The sequence below is a fragment of the Dromiciops gliroides genome, chromosome 1 (assembly GCF_019393635.1).
Source record: "Dromiciops gliroides isolate mDroGli1 chromosome 1, mDroGli1.pri, whole genome shotgun sequence".
Taxonomy (NCBI): Eukaryota; Metazoa; Chordata; class Mammalia; order Microbiotheria; family Microbiotheriidae; genus Dromiciops; species Dromiciops gliroides.
Window position 1 is genome coordinate 235,549,553 of NC_057861.1, and position 19,102 is coordinate 235,568,654.

Consider the following 19,102-nt stretch of genomic DNA (forward strand, 5'->3'; position numbering starts at 1 on the left):
TCTGAAAACTTAGGCGTTTTGACTTTGTGCACACCTTGAAGAAATGAGGATGTAGAATGCTGTATTTGAGACCCTGCTTGGCTAAAATCAAGCTGAAGGATTTTGCTTCAGAAAAGTCAGATTGAAATCCAAATAAAAATAAAATGAGTACTGTCTTTCTATTCCTCTAAACTTCCATCTGAAGCTGTCTTGTTCTATGACTTAAGATTATTTCACCTCTGGTTTGTTTTTTTTTTATGGTGTGTCCATTTTATGGTTCACCTTAAGACTTTTTTAAACTTTTTTGACCGAGAGGACTTTTTTCCCCCAAGTGGTTTCTCAAATCTGAATAGAATATATAATGTATATATGGAGAGAGAGGGGGGGGGGTTAATAGTGAACCACTGAAATTTATTGAGTAGTGGAGAGGGTGACATATTAATAATTATAACTACTAACATTTATATAGGACTTACTATGTGCCGGGCATTGTGCTAGTCATTTTCCAATTACTAACTCATTTGATTCTCATAACAACCCTGAAAGGTAGGTGCTGTTATTATCTGCATTTTACAGATGAGGAAACTGAAGCAAACAGACATGAAGTGACTTGCCCAGGGTCACACAGCTAGTAAGTGTCTGAGGCTGGATTTGAACTTAGGCCTTACCTGACTCCAGACCCAACGCTCTATCCACTGTGCCACTTAGCCTGCCCTATGGTCAGACCTACACTTTAATAAAAACACTTTGGTAGCTGAGTGGGGGACATATTGAATTAGGAAGAAGACATGAGGCAGAAAAAAATTGTCCAAGCAAGAGGTGATGAAGGCCTGAACCAGTGTTAGCTTTGTGGGTAGACAGAAAGGGACATAAGTGAGAAATGCTCTGAAAACAATTTTGCCAGTAGATTAGATATATGGGTTCAGTGTAAGAGAGAGAAGTCAAAGATGACTTTGAAGTTATGAGGATAGTAATTCCCTTGATAGTAATATAGGTCATTTGGGAAGAGAAGAGATTTTGTAGGAAAAGGTAATAAGCTATTTTGGACAAGTTGAGTGTGAGGTGCCTACACGACATCAAATTATAGATGTCCAAAAGGCAGGTGCAGAATTTGAGCTCAGGAGGGAGCCTAGGGCTGGATGTACAGATCTGGGCATTTTCACAGAGAACACTGAACCCATGGTAACTGATGAGGTCATCAAGGGAAGCAGTATAGAAGGAAAAGAGAGGAGGACCCAAGACAGATTCCTGATGAGTGGACTGACCTGGATGAAGATCCAGACTGAGAATTGGTTAGACAGGAAGAGAAATAGAAGAGAGCAGTGTCAGGAAAACCTAGAGACAAGAAGTTTCCAGGGGATGAGGGTAATTAGCAGTGTCGGAGGCTGCAGAGAGGTCACAAAGATGAAGATTGAGAATATTAGGCTTTATCATTGGTTACTTTGGAAGAGGCCATTTCAGTTGAATGATAAAGAAGCCAGATTATAGAGGATTTAAGACAGTGAGATGCCAGGACATGGAAGCAGCAAGTGTAGATGGCAAATTAGCATTTGTTTTTGAAGCTGAAGTGGTCTTATTCTATGGCTTAAGATCAACAAGCTTAAATTGCCTAAGTTGCACTTAGTGCTCCCCCTACAATCTTTACCCTGAGCCTCCACCACACATACACCTTTTAATCATGATAGTAGCTCGGAGGAATTTGCAATTTGCATTTTTTTCCTTGTACTCATTCTATGTACTCAGGGGACGGAGGATTTATGAAGGTGAAATTATTAATCCCTTGACGGCCAGCTCTTTATTTTATCAGTTAGGTTTTAACCTTCACAGCTGTAGCCACCACTTCTATCACCAAAAGCTGGCCCTATGTCTCCTCCTTCTCCTCCTCATGCATTGTGGCTCTTACTCATTTCTAGAATGTAGAAGCCGACAATCCTCTGCTGCTTGCCACTCTGCTAAACCAAATTCTTCAGTGTCATCAACGGTAACCCCAGAAAACGGAACAACAAATGGATACAAATCAGGATTCACTCAAACAGGTATGGGCTATTGTTTTCTCTTACATCTTCAGGTGTACGGATGTGCATTCCATCAGAGGCATCAGCAAGCCATAGATGGACTTAGGTGTTCTGAAGCCATCTTGAACTAGAGCAGGGCCAATGATTTTTTCAGCATGAGTGTTTATATCTCAGAAGTTGGCCAGCATTACAAATCAGGTCTTGATTTGTTATTTTGTTTATTTCTAGATGAGAAAATGTTAATCGTGTAGCTTAAAAGTATGCTGTGCATATATTTCCCTGCCTAGGGAGGTAATCCCTGAGTCAGTAAAACCCAATTTGTGAGATCAAGTCCCTCCTTCGGATAAATATGGTATGACCCTGGGCATGGTTCAGAATAGTTGACTACCTGCATTAGTAGAAAGAATTTCCTCATTGGAAGTTCCCTGTGCCAATAAAGTCACATTTTTGTGTGTGTACACAGAGATACATACATAAAGATGTGTATATATATATGTGTGTGTGTGTGTGTGTGTGTATATATATATGATCAAATGAAATTATACTTATAAAGTGATTAGCACCTGTCTCTGACACATAGTAGGCTCTTAATACATGCTCATTTCCTTCTTTTATATATGTACATATATATTTATCTATCAATATATGCTTTTATATATATATATATACACATTTGAGTGGATATCAATTGACAGGTTCTATGAAGTTTATGTGTGTATAATCCTAGGCAAGTCACCTAAAAGTTGTATATGCATATGCATGCATAGCACACATCTATAAAGACACATGCATATTGGTTTATGTATAAACACATGTATAACCAAAACTTCATAAATTCTTGTTAATAGCCATCCATCGAAACAGTGCCAGCATTTGAATAAAAAGCTGAAAGTAGCATTGTGGTCCATTAAACAGACAAATGGCCTTCAGAATCAGGAAGACCTGGATCAGAGACCCATCTTTGACTAACAGGCTGTAGGATCTCAGGCTCTTAGCAGCTCTTTAAGACTATAAATTGGAGATTAGGTGTCAATCTATATTCGTAGAGGGAATTTTTTTTAAAACTAGGAATTCCCTACACTGAAAGAGATATATGTCTACATACATATACTATAACACACACACACACACACAAACACACACATAACTTCATGTATTCATGCATATGCATTATGTGTATGTATGTATAGTTTTGAGTGGATGGCCACTTTCAAGAAACTCTATGAAGTTTATATATGTGCGTGTATATTATACAATGTCTATATGTATGTGTATGTATATGTGCACATACACATATATGTATATACACATATATCCACTGACCAGAAATTCTATTAAAATATGTGTACATATATGTATATGTGTACATACACACATGCATATGGCTATATGTGCCCAAATAAAAAAACATATAGTTTTTTTTTAACCTTACATACTTCTTGTAAACAATTTTAAAATGTTGATGGGATCTATCAATTTTCTACCATTGTCTTCAAGGGTAATTAGAATCAGTTATTTCATTTGAATATGGTTGGTAAAGCTGACTGTTTAAATTGTAATATGGACCCTTCCTCAGTAATTGAATCACAGAATCCTGATATGTTATTCTGTGTCTCACTTAGAAAATGTGAGTAGAAAATATAAGGAATGTGGTTTCCACAGCTCCCAACCCTAACAGTGGCAGATTATCTCGCAGCATGGGAATGATTTAGTTGTTTGCCAAAATAAATTATGACCATTCTCATATTGATATATGGAAAGGGTAAAAACTGGCCCTGGCTCTTGAAGCCTACTTGCTGCACGCAGAGGAAAAAAATTGACAAAAAAACCCAAGGAATGGATAAAGAATTCAGTTCAAGCAGTCCTTCAGCATGCTTTAGGTTTTTTTTAGAACTATCAAATGGTCAGTCTGGTCCTGGGGGCCACTCAGTAAATATTGTTCATTGACCAACCTAAAGACTGTATAAAATTCTGGCCTTCCTGAGAACAGTGGAGGAGAGGGCTCAGAAGATAGCCACGAACGAATGAAAGAGGGGGAGAGGTGAAGGAGTCTGAGGTCATTTAGGTTGAAGAAGAGAAAGGTAAAATGAGACTTCATAAAGGCCATAGGCCTTCATGTAGGACATAACTAATTTTATAAAGAAGAGCGTCTTTTCTTTCCACTGAGAGTAAAGAAAGAGAAAGTCTACCGAAAGAAGCATAGAGGACTTAAGCTTCATAGAGGAAAGAACTTTTTTTTTCTTTTTTCTTTTTTTTTTTTTTTTTAGTGAGGCAATTGGGGTTAAGTGACTTGCCCAGGATCACACTGTTAGTGAATGTTAAGTGTCTGAGGCCGGATTTGAACTCAGGTACTCCTGACTCCAGGGCCAGTATTCTATCCACTGCACCACCTAGCTGCCCCAGGAAAGAACTTTCTTATGGAGTAGTTTAGGAAGGAAAAGGGAAAACCTAAATATCAGTTACCTAAGAAGGCTCTAGAATCTTACTCTTGTGATCTTTTCCAGAAAAAAATAGATTGTTTTATCAGTGTGATACTGCTAAGAGAACAGGATGGGACTTTCCAGAGTCGGAGTGCTTTAGACATATAATTGAATGTATTGTTGGCAAACATTTGAAGCAACTACAGTGAGATGATTGGAACGGATTTTGGCCTGTGCTATGTTTTTTCTCAGGAATTCCATCTCTATGATCTTTTCTTTAGGGTTCATGAAATAGATTTTTTGTTTTAACTTTTAATTCCATGTTAGTTAAGAAAGGCTGATTTTGAAACCATTCAAAAGATGTGGCTCTTCTTAGTGAGTCCCACCAGGGTAGGAGAGAATCCAACCAGGGTGGGAGAAAGAGCGGGTCTTCGGACTGAGGAGGAGAGAACATTGGGTGACTTAGTAACTAGAAAAACAAAAGTGGAATTTGGATAAAGGCATTTAAAAATGCTTCATTCTCGCTCACACAATAATTGTTGACACAGATGGCTGCACTAGAACTTTAGCGTTGGTGATTGACTTGATTCCTTATTCTACCCTATGCTATTAACCTGGGGCCCAAGAAATGGAATTTATAAACTGCAGTGCCAATAATTAAGAGAGAAGCATAAAGTGGCATTGTGGTCCACAAGATGGAGAGCTGGCTTTCAGAATTAGGAAGCCCTGGATCAGACTGGTATCTTTGACACACAGGGCTCTTGACAGCTCTTTTAGGACTAAAAATTATAGATTAGGTGTTGATCTATATTAGTAGAAGGATTTTTTAAAACTGTGTATTCCCTACACTAGATAAATCACAAGTCAAAGAAAAGAAAAGTAGAATAGAAAGAGTGCTGACTCTGGTATTAGAGGATGTGGGTTCAAATCTTACTTCGTCCACTTACTATCTGTTTGACCTTGGGCAAATCACTGAATTACTTTAGGCCTCATCTCTAAAATGAAGGGGTTGATTAGATGGCCTATGAATTCCTTTGAATTCTAGATCTATGAAATACGATCATACTAAAAATAAAACTAGCAAAAGAGCATAGTTTTAATTATGCTCAGCACAGCTGTCTTGGAAAGATGAAATGTCTTCCTCTGAGTAAAGAGTCAACACTGGGGCTTTAGGAAATTAGCAGAAAGGTCCAGCTATCCAAAGGCCATGAAAGGCAAAGTGACCTGAAAGGTAACAAAGGCTAGTAGATTAATTCTAAGTGCAAGAAACTATTCTCAGTGCGCCTATGTTTATGCTTTCCAATAATGGCAGCATCTACATGACACTTTAAGATTTGCAAAGAATTCTACATATAGTCTCTCACTAATCACAAAAATCCAGTGAGGTAGGTGCTATCATTATCCCCACTTCATAGATAAGGAAACTGCGGCTGAATATTGACTTGCTCAGGATGGTCCAGTTAATAAGTGCCTAAGACTGGCTTTGAACTGAGGTCTTCCTGACTCCAAGTCAACACTCATTTCTCCACCCAGCTGCCATCTAACATCCCAACAATGTAAAGATGTAGTCAATTCATTTTAGGTGAAATTAGACATTAAAAATAATTGCAGGATCAGGGGGCAGCTCGGTGGCGCAGTGGATAGAGCACTGGCCCTGGATTCAGGAGGACCTGAGTTCAAATCCGGCCTCAGACACTTGACACTTACTAGCTTTGTGACCCTGGGCAAGTCACTTAACCCCCATTGCCCTGCCAAAAAACAAAAACAAGAAACAAAAAAATAATAATTGTAGGATCAGCAAGAAAACTTGCTCAGGAGGAAGACTTCCTGAAAATAGCCTTGTGTAGCTGGAAATATCACTTCTATAAATTTTTATACTGGGTGCTTGATGCTTAAATAGCAATTCCTTGGTTCTTACAGATACTATAGGAAGTAGGAGATTGTCAAAATTGAACATTAGCATTCCAATTCCCTTACAAACATTAGTCAGTGTTTACAGAGGCGCCTTGTCTGAGATAGCAAGCTTCATCCTTTCTTAGGAGATTATAGTCCTAATCAGCTAGGGGAACACAATGTTTAAACAAATTTGCATTTAGCCATGGCTTGTGGTCAAGGTTCCTTAGAGGGAGTGGTTTGGTCACACATTGCATTCTGTTTGGGAAAGGGAAGGAACTCTTATTTATACAGGGTTTTTTTTTTCTTGAATCTACTTTCCAGAAGGTTATAATAATTCCTTTGTATCTGGCTTTCTTTTCATTGCTTTTTGATCATTTTGATAATTAATATTATAATGAACAAAATTTAAAAAAATATTCTTATTATCCCCACTTTTAGAACCAGCATATGTCTACATAAAAATTCAACTTGATCAGGAAACAATACTATAATTTGCAAGAAAATTTTTTCCAGCGTTGTTGAGGATTGAAGTATGGATTCAGTACATAACCAGCGTATTTTATTTTTCAAATAAAAATATAATTAAAAAATTAACAGAATTAACATATTTTGTATAACTTATAATTACGACATCCAATTCTATACATGATTAGAAATTTCCTGTAGGATTTATAAATTATTAGGACAGATGCTGCTAGATGAGTAAAGTTCCCTAAGCATAGGATAATGTTCTTGTTTGAGGGGCCATCCAATTCAGCAGTATGCAGTGAGTGCCAAGTATATGTCTAGTTCTTTGTCAGTCCACTAAGCTATTACCTTGTGCTTTGGATGATTATTAACTTATTGATAAGTGCTATCTTTTGAATATAAAGATGGTATCAATCATTCAATATCATCAGTAGGACATTCAATTCAAGAATCATTTACTATGAGCTACCTTTCATATACAAGGCTCTGAACTAAGTACCAGAGAATACAAACATACATAAGGCAAGGTTCTAGTCCTGCTGGAGCTTGTAGTCCTATAAGTAAATAACATGTATACAAATGACTAAAAAACATAGAAACAGGAAAGTTCTGGGAAAGAGAAGATCATGTCCATTTGGAGAGTTCAGAGAATACATCCGTGTTCAATGGGTTGGGATAGGGGTGACATTTAAGAGGGATCTAGAAGGATGGGTAAGATTTCTGCAAGGGAGTGCATGAGGATAGAATTCTAGAGAATGATAAAAACAAAGTCACGGACACAGGAATGCTGGGGATATAGTTGTAGATCAGTGAGTTCGTAGACTGGTTTTGCTGGTAAATAGAGAGGAAAAGGATTTAAGATAAGATTGGAAAGCCGTGTTAGTGTGAGATAATAATAATAATAATAGCTCAGATTTATATAGCACTTTTAAGATTTGATAATGGATTGTGGAGTGGATTAGAAGAGAAAAGAATAGTGGGATCAGTTTAAAGGCTATTTCAGTAGTTCATGACAGAGAGAAGTAGTGAAAAATGTCACTATTATGGTGGCAGTAGTAATAGAAAACAGGGGGCAATGATAAGAAATATATTCTGAATATGGAATTTACAAGACTTCACAATTTGGGGGGGATAAAAGAGGGAAAGGAATTGGTGCATCATAAACAAAAGGCATCTATTAAGTTGAATTAAAAAAATAGAAACTTTTCAAATATGGATACTTGGGGAAATGGTGCTACCAATGGCAAAAATTAGAAAGTGTAGAGGAGGATGTTCAAGGAGAAGGATAAGTATGATATTGGACATGATAAGTTTGAGAGCCAGTAGAACATCTATATGGAAATATCTAATATTTGAAAATGTGGGGATGGAACTCAGGAGAGAACACAGGGTTGGAGATAACAGATTTGATAATCACTTGAATAGAAGTAACAGTTGAAAATACAGAAACGAAGAGATTACTGACAAATTGTTATAGAGTAATATCATTTTGTTTTAAGAAAGACATGAAGAATTCAGAGAAACACAGGAAGATTTGTATGAAGTAATAGAAAGTGAAGAACCAAAACTCTCTCTCTCTCTCTCTCTCTCTCTCTCTCTCTCTCTCTCTCTCTCTCTCTCTCTCTCTCTTTCTCTCTCTCCATCCCTTTCCCTCCCTCTCCCTCTCCTCTCCTTATCTCTCTCCCTCTCTCTATATTTCCCTGTCTCTCCCCTCCCCCCTATATAAAGAGTAGAATAATGTTAATGAAACAGTACTTAAAAGGCGACTAAATTTAGATTAATTGTAAGAACAATTTTGGATCTGGAAAATAGGATAAAACATACATATCTCCTCTCACCCTAGAGGTGAGAAGCTATGGGTTCAAAATGTTATATCTACTTGTAGACTTACTTGTTCTGTAGGTCATTTTTTGCTTAATTGTTTTTTCTTGTTACAAGTTAGGGTTAAGAAGCTAGTGGGGAAAAGTGGGATGGTGATGGGAAAATATATTGAGAGATGACTGTGGTGTAGAAGAAGGAGGAGGAGGAAGAGTTAAAAAAATTATGGTGAGGGGCAGCTAGGTAGTGCAGTGGATAGAGCACCAGCCCTGGATTCAGGAGGACCTGAGTTCAAATGTGGCCTCAGACACTTAACACTTACTAGCTGTGTGACCCTGGGCAAGTCACTTAACCCCAATTGCCTCACCAAAAAAAAAAAAAGTAGATGGACCACTGACCTTGAAGTCAGGAGTACCTGAGTTCAAATCTAACCTTAGACACTTGATACTTATTAGTTCTCTGACCCTGGACAAGTCACTTAACCCCAATTACTCTCCAGAAATTAAAAAAAAAAATTAAGAAAAAATGGTAGTGAGAAATATATACCATGATTACAACAGTATGAAAAAGAACAAATACAAAAACCATTGATAGTGAATATTGAGAATTCTCAAGATCAAGATATGAGAAGACACTTCTCTAGCTCCTTTGCAGAGCTGGGGGTCCACAGATGGTGACTATTGCATGTAACACCAGAGCCTATAAAGGATGGCTCTATGAAAGGGGAGAAGAGGAGGGAAATGGGGGAAAATGTCAGTGATATTAAAATGAAGATCAGTAAGAATATTTTTAATGGGATGGAAAAAAGGAGGTGATGATTGATGGATCCAAAATCCTGGAGGAGGCAGAACACGATAGGAGTAAGAGCCTCGCTGGAAGAATTACTCTAGACAAGGAGAAAAGTACTAGCGCCTCTGAGACAGGAGAGAAATGGAATCGGCATTTTTTTTCTAGCTGGTGGTAGGGATGTAAATACTTTCACTCTCACTGATTCTCTTTGTGACCAGTAGCACAATTTTTTTTTTAAAGTTTTTTTTTTTTTTTAGTGAGGCAATTGGGGTTGAGTGACTTGCCCAGGGTCACACAGCTAGTAAGTGTTAAGTGTCTGCAGCTGGATTTGAACTCAGGTCCTCCTGAATCCAGGGCTGGTGCTCTATCCACTGTGCCACCTAGCTGCCCCCAGTAGCACAAATTTTAAAAATCATCATCAGGGGTCAGCGGTATAGAGTGTAGACCCTGATCTTGAAATATAATGTGTACATGAAATTGGATGTTTCCTACAAGGCTCAGGCCTCTGTAGATGCTTCCTTAGAAGATTCCTGGGTTCCTGGGTTGGCTTTAGGCAAGCACCCTCTACTAAGGGTGACATGGTTGGGGAAGAAGGAGAGTAATAGCAGACTCTTTCTAGTAGGGGATTGAAAGATCCTAAGATTTAGAGGTAGCTGGGACCCTACAGGACATTTTACAGATAAAAAAACCTGATGTTTAGATAGGGCTCTAAGTTCTGATGAAATCTCACACAGATGTAGGAGGGGGGAAAAAAGCGGTAGGTGCTGGTAATACAACCTAGATAAAGTAGTCCCTGCCCTCAAGGAGTACACATGCATTTTATGGGAGGAGGGTAGGGATGGGAAACTCCCTGAAAATAAGACTTGAGGAAGAGGAAAGAGTCTAAGATGACTTCAAGGTCATGAATCTTGGTGACTAGAAAGATGGTGGTTCCTTCAACAGAAGAAAAAATCCCATCCATTACTGTTTCTGCTCTGTTACACTGCCTTTCCAAGAAGCTAAGAGGAGAAACTCTCTTCCATCTGCTTCCCACCTACCTCCAAGACCACGCGTTTTCACAGCTTACCACCACAACGCCTCATTTGCCTCTAAAAATAGAAGTTTTTACACCATACAGAGCATTAAATGTCATACTCAGTGAGATTGACTTAATTTCCAAACTGAACTCTTTTCATATAAGCTTGGTCTTCATGATTTGTGGATCACAGAGCATGGTTTTTGCCTCATAATTGAGGAAAGGTGTCATGCTGTTTGGAGTCAGACAACCTCTATAAGAATCCTATCTCTGGCAGTTACCACATATCTGACCTTGGCCCAGTCTCTTAACCAAAGTGGACCTGTTTCCTTATCTTTAACAAGAGGATGGGGGTAGGGGGGGTGGGGGGCAGTGAACTAGATGACCTCTTAGATACTTTCCAGTACAAGATCTGTAATTCTACAAATCCCAAATTAGAAAAAGCAACATAGTTCGCACATCAGAATGTCTAAATAGGACAATACTTAATCAATTATTAATAATTACTCGATTATTAATCAGGTATATATTAAGTGCCTACTATGTGCTAGGCCATATGCTTAGGTGCTGGTGATATAAGAGTGAGAAGAAAATTATTTATATAGCACCTACTACATGCCAGGTACTGTACTAAACTAATACTTACAAATATCTCATTTTTATCCTCTCAACAACCCTGGAAAGTAGGTGCTATTATTATTCTCTTTTTACAGTGGAGAAAACTGAGGCAAACCAGTTAAGTGACTTGTCCAGGGTCCTACAGCTAGTGTCTGAGGCCAGTTTTTAATTCTGGTTTTCCTACCTCCAAGCCCAATGCTCTGTCCGCTGTTTATAAGCACAAAGGATAAAATCATTCCTGCTTGCATTGAGCTTATTATTTCAATAGGAAAAGCAAATACATATAAAAATACATACAGCATAAAATATAAAGTGAATAAATATTACCATATTTTCCTAAACTACAGGGTAGTTTAGGAAAGTGCATACCAGTAGTTGGGAGGACTGGGAAAGACTCCCTACAAAAGATGCCTGTGCTTTGTCTTAAAGGAAGAGAGGGATTCTGTGAGGACGAAGTAAGAAGGGAGCATATTCAAGGAACAGGGGAGAACCTGTACAAAGATGTAGAGATGGAGTTCTCTATGTGAGCAATGGAGAAGGGCTAGTTTGTCTGTACCACAGAGTGCGAGGAGAATAATGCCCAGTAAAGCTGGGAAAATGGGGCCAAGTCATGCAGCGCTTCAGATGCTAAACAAGAGAGTTTTTATTTTATTCTAGAGGAATTAGGGAGCCAGTGAACTTTTTTGAGTAGAGGAGTCAAATGGTCAGATCAACACTTAAGGAAAATGACTTGTGACAGTATATAGGACAGACTGGAGTAGGGAGAGACTTGGGGCAGGAAGCTATTCCAATAATCTACAGGAGAGGTGACAAGGCCCTCAACTAAGGCAGAGAGAAGGAATCAGATGCAAGAGATGTTATAAAGGGGGATATGTTAATATTTGGTAACTGATTAGATATTTGGGATGAAGAAGTGGGGAGTACAGAATAATGCTCAGATGACCAGCCTGGGAAGGCTTAAGGGAAAGGCAAGGAGTTCGCTTTTAAAGATGTTGAGTTTAAAATTTCTCTTTAACATTCAGTTTGAAATGTCCAATAGGGCATTAGTGAGATGGGAGTGGAGCTCAATCTATAGATCCAAGAGTCACCTACATAGAAATGATAGTTAAACATTTGCAAACTCATTTGGTTACTGAGAAAGAGTATTGAAGGAAAGGAGATGAGGTTTTAGTAGAGAACCTTGTGGAACACCAACAGTTAGGGGACATAATATGGATGAAAAACCAGCAAAGGAGACTGAGGAATGGTCACACAGGTCAGTGGTCAACCAGGAGAGAATAGTATCATGAAAACCTGGAGAGGAGAGAGTGTCCTGGCAGTGGGGGTGGTCAGTAGTGTCAAATACAGCAGATAAATCTTTTTTTTTTTTTTTTTTTTTGGTGAGGCAATTGGGCTTTAAGTGACTTGCCCAGAGTCACACAGCTAGTAAGTGGTAAGTGTCTGAGGCCAAATTTGAACTCAGGTTCTCCTGAATCCAGGGCCGGTGCTCTATCCACTGTGCCACCTAGCTGCCCCGATAAATCTTAATCTAGAATTATGCTCAAAGAGTTATTGAACTGCCTATACCCTTTGACCCAGTAATACCACTACTAGATCTCTTTCCAAAGATGATTAGGGAAAAAGAAAAACAACCTATGTAAAATATAATTCTAAAATATTCATAGCTTTGTGATGGCAAGGGACTGGAAACTGCAGTGATGCCCATCAGTGGGGGAATGGCTGAACAAGTTGTGGTGTATGGTTGGGATGAAATTCTGTTGTGCTGTAAAAAAATGATGAGCTTGGTCATCTTAGAAAAACATGAATAGACTTGCAGGAAATAATGAAGAGCAAAATGAGCAGAACCAAGAGAACATTTTATGCAGTAATAGGAATAGTTTTAAAAACAACTTTGAAGGGGGCAGCTTGGTGGCACAGTGGACAAAGCACTAGCCCTGGATTCAGGAGGACCTGAGTTCAAATCCGGCCTCAGACACTTGACACTTACTAGCTGTGTGACCCTGGACAAGTCACTTAACACTCATTGCCCTGCCCCGCCCCCCCAAAAAAGAATGAGAAAAACAACTTTGAGTGACTAAGTCTTTTTGACTATTGTAAATCCAAATGAACTACAAAGGTCCTATGAAGGAAGATGACATGTACATCCAGAGAAAGAACCAATAAATAGAAGTATGTATAGAATTATTTTATATACATATGTATGTATATGTGTGTATCTATCTTTCTACCTATCTATGTCTAATGGTAACCATCTCTAGGGTGGGGAGGGGAGAAAAGGGGGAAAAAAAGAAAGTTATATGATAACTTTATTATATATTTAAAAGAATTAGCAAGTTGTGAATAATGTTTGCAGTCTTATGTGCAGTCATCTTTTTTATTCTATGTTATAAAAATGCTTGTTATTTCATAAATTAAAAATTAAATAAAAAACCAGATAAATCTTGAAGGATTAAGGCTGAGAAAAGGCCATCATATTTGGTGATTTTAAAAATCATTGATAACTTTAGAGAGAATTAAAACTGAGTGATGAGTCAGATTAGAAAGGGTTGAGAAGTGTTCGAAAAAAGATGAAATGGAAGCAGTTGAGTATAAACAACCTTTTCAAGGACTTTGGCTCTGAGAGGGAGGAGAGACGCAGCATGATAGCTGCAGGGGGCAATAGGGTAGTTAATGGTTTTTTGGGGTTTTTTGTTTTTTGTTTTTTAAGGATAGAGGGAAGTTGGGAATGTTTGAAAGCAGCAGGAAAGGAGCCAGCTGATAGGAAGAGGTCGAAGGCTCAAGAGAGAGGAGGGATAATTGAGGGTGCAATTTACTAGAAAATGCAGGAGGTGATAAGATCAAGGGCAGATGGTTTGACCTTGGAAAGGAGAAAGGCTACCTTACTATGAGAGACTATAGGGAGGGAAGAGAAATTGGGTGATGATGTCAGTGGGTTTTGAGATGAAGAGAATGGGAGAAGACACATCAGATGGCCTCGGTTTTTTCAGTAAAGAGTCAAGGTCCTTAGCTGATAGAGAGTTGAGGTAGGGAAGATGCGGATAGGGAGCTTGAGGAGGAAAGAAAAGATTTGGAATAGCTTACCTTTAACCATATAAATAAGTCAGTCAGTAGACATCCATTTAGCGCTTGCTATGTGCCTAGCACTGTGCTAAGTTTTGGGGATACGAAGAAAGGCAAAAGACGGCCCTTGCTTTTGAGGAGCTCGGCATGAAAAAGACAACATGAAAAAAAGGTGCAGTCGATAGAGCACCAGCCCTGGATTCAGGAGGATCTGAGTTCAAATCCAGCCTCAGACATTTGACACTTACTAGCTGTGTGACTCTGGGCAAGTCACTTAACCCCCATTGCCCCGCAAAAAAAAATACAGAATAAATTGGAGATGATCAGCAGAGGAAAGGCACTGGTACTAAAGGGGGATCAGAAAAGCAATTTTGGAGGTGAGACTTTAGCTGGGAATGGAATGGAGCCAAGAGGTGAAGGTGAAGAGGGAGAACCTTCCAGGCGTGTGGGACAGTCAGGAAAAATGTCCTGAGTAGGGAGATAAAGTGTTTTGTGTGAGAAACAGCAAGACGCCACTTGTGACTATATTGCGGAGTATGTGAGGGTTAATAAAGTTTAAGAAGACCAGAAAGGGAGGAAGGGGCCAGGTTGTGAATGTCCGTGGATGCCAATCAGAGGATTTTTATGCTTTATGCCTAGAAATGATGGGGAGCCACTGGAGTTTATTCAATAAAGGGATGACGTGGTCAGATTTGTGCTTTAGACAGATTAACTTGACAGCTGTGAGTGGAGGATGAACTGAAGTGGGGAGAGATTCTCTTGCCATATCTCCAGATGTGAAGTAAAGATATCAATCCAACAACTGCTTATTAAGCCCTTCATATATGCCCCTTTATCTTTTGAAGGGGGATGATTTTCAAACTGGAAAGTATCGTGTAAACATAATGAGACCTGGCTCTCATGAAGATCGGTGCTGTGGTTGACCACTTTCAGCCTTAGCCTGCCCAGTGTGGTGCAGGATGATTGTGGATTTGGCAGCCGGTCCCAGGAAGAAGTCATTGTCGACATCGATGTCATTCTCCCTCCTCTGAGCTTGAGTTTGAGCCTGGTACCCTTCTGCCACAGCAGCATCATGCCACTTCCTGTGACCACTTCCTCATTTGTTCTCCCATCCAAAGATCCCACAGTTACGTATGGAGGGGGAGGGAAACAGCTGTAGAATGAACAGTGTTACATAAGTCATGAGAGGATCATTTAATGCCTTACTGTCCACAGTGCAATAAATGTGGTGATCCAAAAGCCCCTCAGATTTCCTGGAAAGAATATGAACATCTCTTTTCTGGGAAGAAGTAGCTAATTAGTTCAGGCATAAAAATAATGTTTATAATTATCTCTAATGTAGTACCAACAATAAAACTGCAACTTTAAGTGAGTTTTTCTCACTAAACCTCAAAGAACTTTATTTTACTCTGGACTAGTAACTCTCTTAGGAGTCTCTGACCTTCATCCCCCTTTGGCTTGTGTTCCTCTTCTAGCTGAACAAGTTGTCCTGCTGCATCAAAGTCGGAGACTTTGGGTCTACTCTCGACCTTGAAAACTCCATCTGGCAAAACAGTCTTTATCTCCCCTTGGCTTATCTGAGACAAGGAGTGAGTGCTGTCTTAAAAATGAACTGTCTTGAATTGGGCATGCAACTAAAAAAACTTAGAAACTCAACAAATTAAAACGCCTCAATTAAACACCAGAATAAAAATCCTGACAATCAAGGAAGAGATTAACAAAATAGAAAGAAAAAAACATGATTGAAAAATAAATGAAAGTAGGAGCATTTCTAAAAAATAGGCAAACTATTAGCTAATTTAATTAAAAAGCAAAAAGAGGAAAACCAACTTCCCAAATAAAAAAAAAATGAAAAAGGATAATTAGCAAGTGTAGAAGAAATAAAGGATATTACGAGACTGTTTTTTGCCCAGCTTCATGAAAATAAAGCTGATAAATAAAATTGGTTAATATTTTCAAAATTAAAAAATACTTAGATGGGGGCAGCTAGGTGGCACAGTGGATAAAGTACTGGCCCTGGAGTCAGGAGGACCTGAGTTCAAATCCAGCCTCAGACACTTGACACTAGCTGTGTGACCCTGGGCAAGTCACTTAACCCTCACTGCCTCACCAAAAGAAAGAAAGAAATACAAGAAAAAATTGAAATAAATTGTTTTATTGATTTTTCCATAACATAATTGATCATGTGTATCTAAAACTAAAAGCCAGCATTATACATAATAAGCTAGAGTCCTTTCCAATAAGATCACAGGAAATCAAGGATGTCCATTGGCATTCAACACTACCATTTCTGCCATTTGACAAAGTGCTAGAATTGACAACAATAGCAATAAGAAAAGAAAAAGAAATAGAGGGGATAAGTATAGGTGAAGAAGAAACAAAATTATTGCTTTTTGGAAATCTGTGGTTTATTTAGAAAACTCTTGCAGAGTCAGCTAAAAATCAGTTGAAACTGACTTTAGCAAAGCTGTAGGATATAAAATAGATTCACAGAAATGGGGCTATCAACATCAATGTTTTTGTATAATACCAATAAAACTCAAAAGGAAGAGCTAGAGAAATTCTGTTTAAAATAATCCTAAAATGTACAAAATACTTGGAAGTCTACCTACTAAGATAAATATAACAGCTAAACAAATCTACAGAAATTAAGACTGACCTAAATGAATCAAGATTATGGATTCAAGAAAGTCAAGCAGCAGAGAGGAGAAAACCCTGGGAGGCCAGCTGAGCAACCCGCCCAACAGAGACATTGTACCCAGGCAGGAATTGCATGAGCAATCCATGAGGAAAGAAAGGATATCAAGACCATATAGCATGGAAGGATAGTCACCTTTCGGGATGTGTTTTCTACAAATGTGCTTCACATTGTACTCTTTCATTTGTGCTCACTATTCCCATATATGCTGTGTATATTTGTGGGAGAGTGCACCCTGGTTTTACACAGTGGAATGTTTTGTAGCTTCTGTTCTTCGTCAATTTAGCAAACACCTTTGTTCTAATTGTGTCTATTGACTGACTGTTAATGAGAAATGAGTTCAAATCTGGCCTCAAGTTTACCAGCTGTGTGACCCTGGGCTGGTCACTTAACTTTTGTTCACCTCAGTTTCTTCAACTATAAAATGGGGGTGATAACAGTGCCTACTCTGCGGGATTGTTGTAAGGACCAATTAAGATAATATTTGTAAAAGTACTTAGCACAGTGCCTTGCACATAGTAGGTGCTATATAAATATTTATTCCTTTCTCCTTTCCTTCTTCCTCCTGATTAAGATTTTTCATAGTTTTTAAAATGGTATATACTTTTCAATTATGTTGATGTATTTTCTATTCCCCAACCCTTGGAACTTTAGATAATTTCCTGTTGTTTTGCTATATATACATTTATATTATATTAATATACATGTGTATATATGTTTGTATATATGTATACGCATATATAATAGCACAACTCTAAGCCAGCAGGAGGTCTTTTTTTTCTTTTAAAATATTTCTTTAGGATGTATTCCCAAAAGTGGGCTCAAAAGGTAGGACTAGTTTTACTACTCCTTTTGTATATGCCAGATTACGTTCCAAAAAGACTATGATAATTTACATTGCCACCAACAAATATGTATAGGTATTTTCCCCCTCCTCACAGCCTAGCCATTATTAGGTTTTATTCATTTGGTTTATTTTGGCTAGTTGACTATTGTTTTAAATCATATTTTAAATATCATTAGTGAGAAAACTTCTTTCTTTTTAAAGACTCACCAGTCCTCAGTCCAGCTAATTCTGCTGTTAATTTAAGTGGAACTCAGGAGCTGCCCAGGAACAAGAACCTTGTGAAACCACTGGCTTTATCTTTGCAGATTGTAGGGAAGACGTTCACTTCAGGTAATGTTTTCCTTGTTATTTAAAGTCTCCGGTAAAACTGCCATCCAGAAAGAGCTCACTGTGGAACTCTTTGTGACTAAATGAAAAGAGTCAAAAGCTATAGACCTGTTTGTCAAATGAAAAAGAGAGAAAGTGAGGCTTAAGCCTTATGTCCTCTGCATTATGTCCAGAGAATTGGTCCTTGCAGTTTCTTACCTGTCAAAGACATAGTTCTTCATCTGTCACTGGGTTCTCAGGGAGCCTTCTGGTGGTCCATGTAACAGAAGAACCTTAAAGATCCTCCACCTTTTCTACTGCTCTCAGTGAGTTTTAGAGGTAGCTAAAAGCTTTGTCTCATCCTCTCCCCTTAGCCTTGTGACTCCAGGCCTAAGGCCCCTCAGAGCTTTAGAAGAGAGTAGTCAGCTAGGATAAAGACATCATCTGGATGAAATATGGGAACAGGGAGCTCTCAAGTTCCCACTATTTAGGAGTACTTATATTATACTTAAGTCATATTCCACAGCCCTTTGTGTTTTTGTTCAGAAGAATGGATAATCAGACTGACGAATCTTAATTTAATAATTTTGGGGTAATTGGGGGGCAAATCACTTAATCTCTTTATTTACAAAGTCGTATACAAAGTTTCCTCTGTAAAATGAAAGGATTTGGATTGCATTTAGGCAGCTAGCTGGCTGGCACAGTGAATTTAAGTATTTGACTTGAAGGCACCAAATGGCAGGCCGGAAAGCCTGAGTTTTCAAATCCTCTCTCAGATACTTACTAGCTGCACAACCCTAGTGAAGTCACTTACCCTTTCTCAGCCTCAGTTTCCTCATCTGTAAAATGGGAACAGTAATAACTCCTATGTCCCAGGATTTTTGTGAGGCTTAAAACAAACCTTTAAACCACTATATATAAAGGCTATCTTTTGTTGTTATGTTGGAATAATGTCTCTTTTAACTCTCTTAACTTCTATGAAGGAAAAGATTTCCTTTGGTTCTGACATGTACTCTGTTTCCTTGACTTGATAGAATAAAAGAATATGTAGGGAGAGCTAGGTGGTGCAGTGGATAGAGCGCCAGCCCTGGATTCAGGAGGACCTGAGTTTAAATCTGGCCTCGGACACTTAACACTTACAAGTCACTTAACCCTCATTGTCCCCTCCCCCCC

The 19,102-nt window shown here is 38.5% G+C and overlaps 1 protein-coding gene across 1 annotated transcript in view; it reads left to right on the forward strand.

Annotated features, from left to right (window-relative positions):
• Positions 1 to 19,102, forward strand: part of GREB1L (GREB1 like retinoic acid receptor coactivator) — a 165,362-nt gene that overhangs the window by 51,259 nt on the left and 95,001 nt on the right. The window contains exons 6-7 of the mRNA XM_043979628.1: positions 1,893 to 2,015; positions 17,825 to 17,953. Coding sequence (XP_043835563.1) covers positions 1,893 to 2,015; positions 17,825 to 17,953 — 252 coding nt within the window. The remainder of the gene's footprint in view (positions 1 to 1,892; positions 2,016 to 17,824; positions 17,954 to 19,102) is intronic.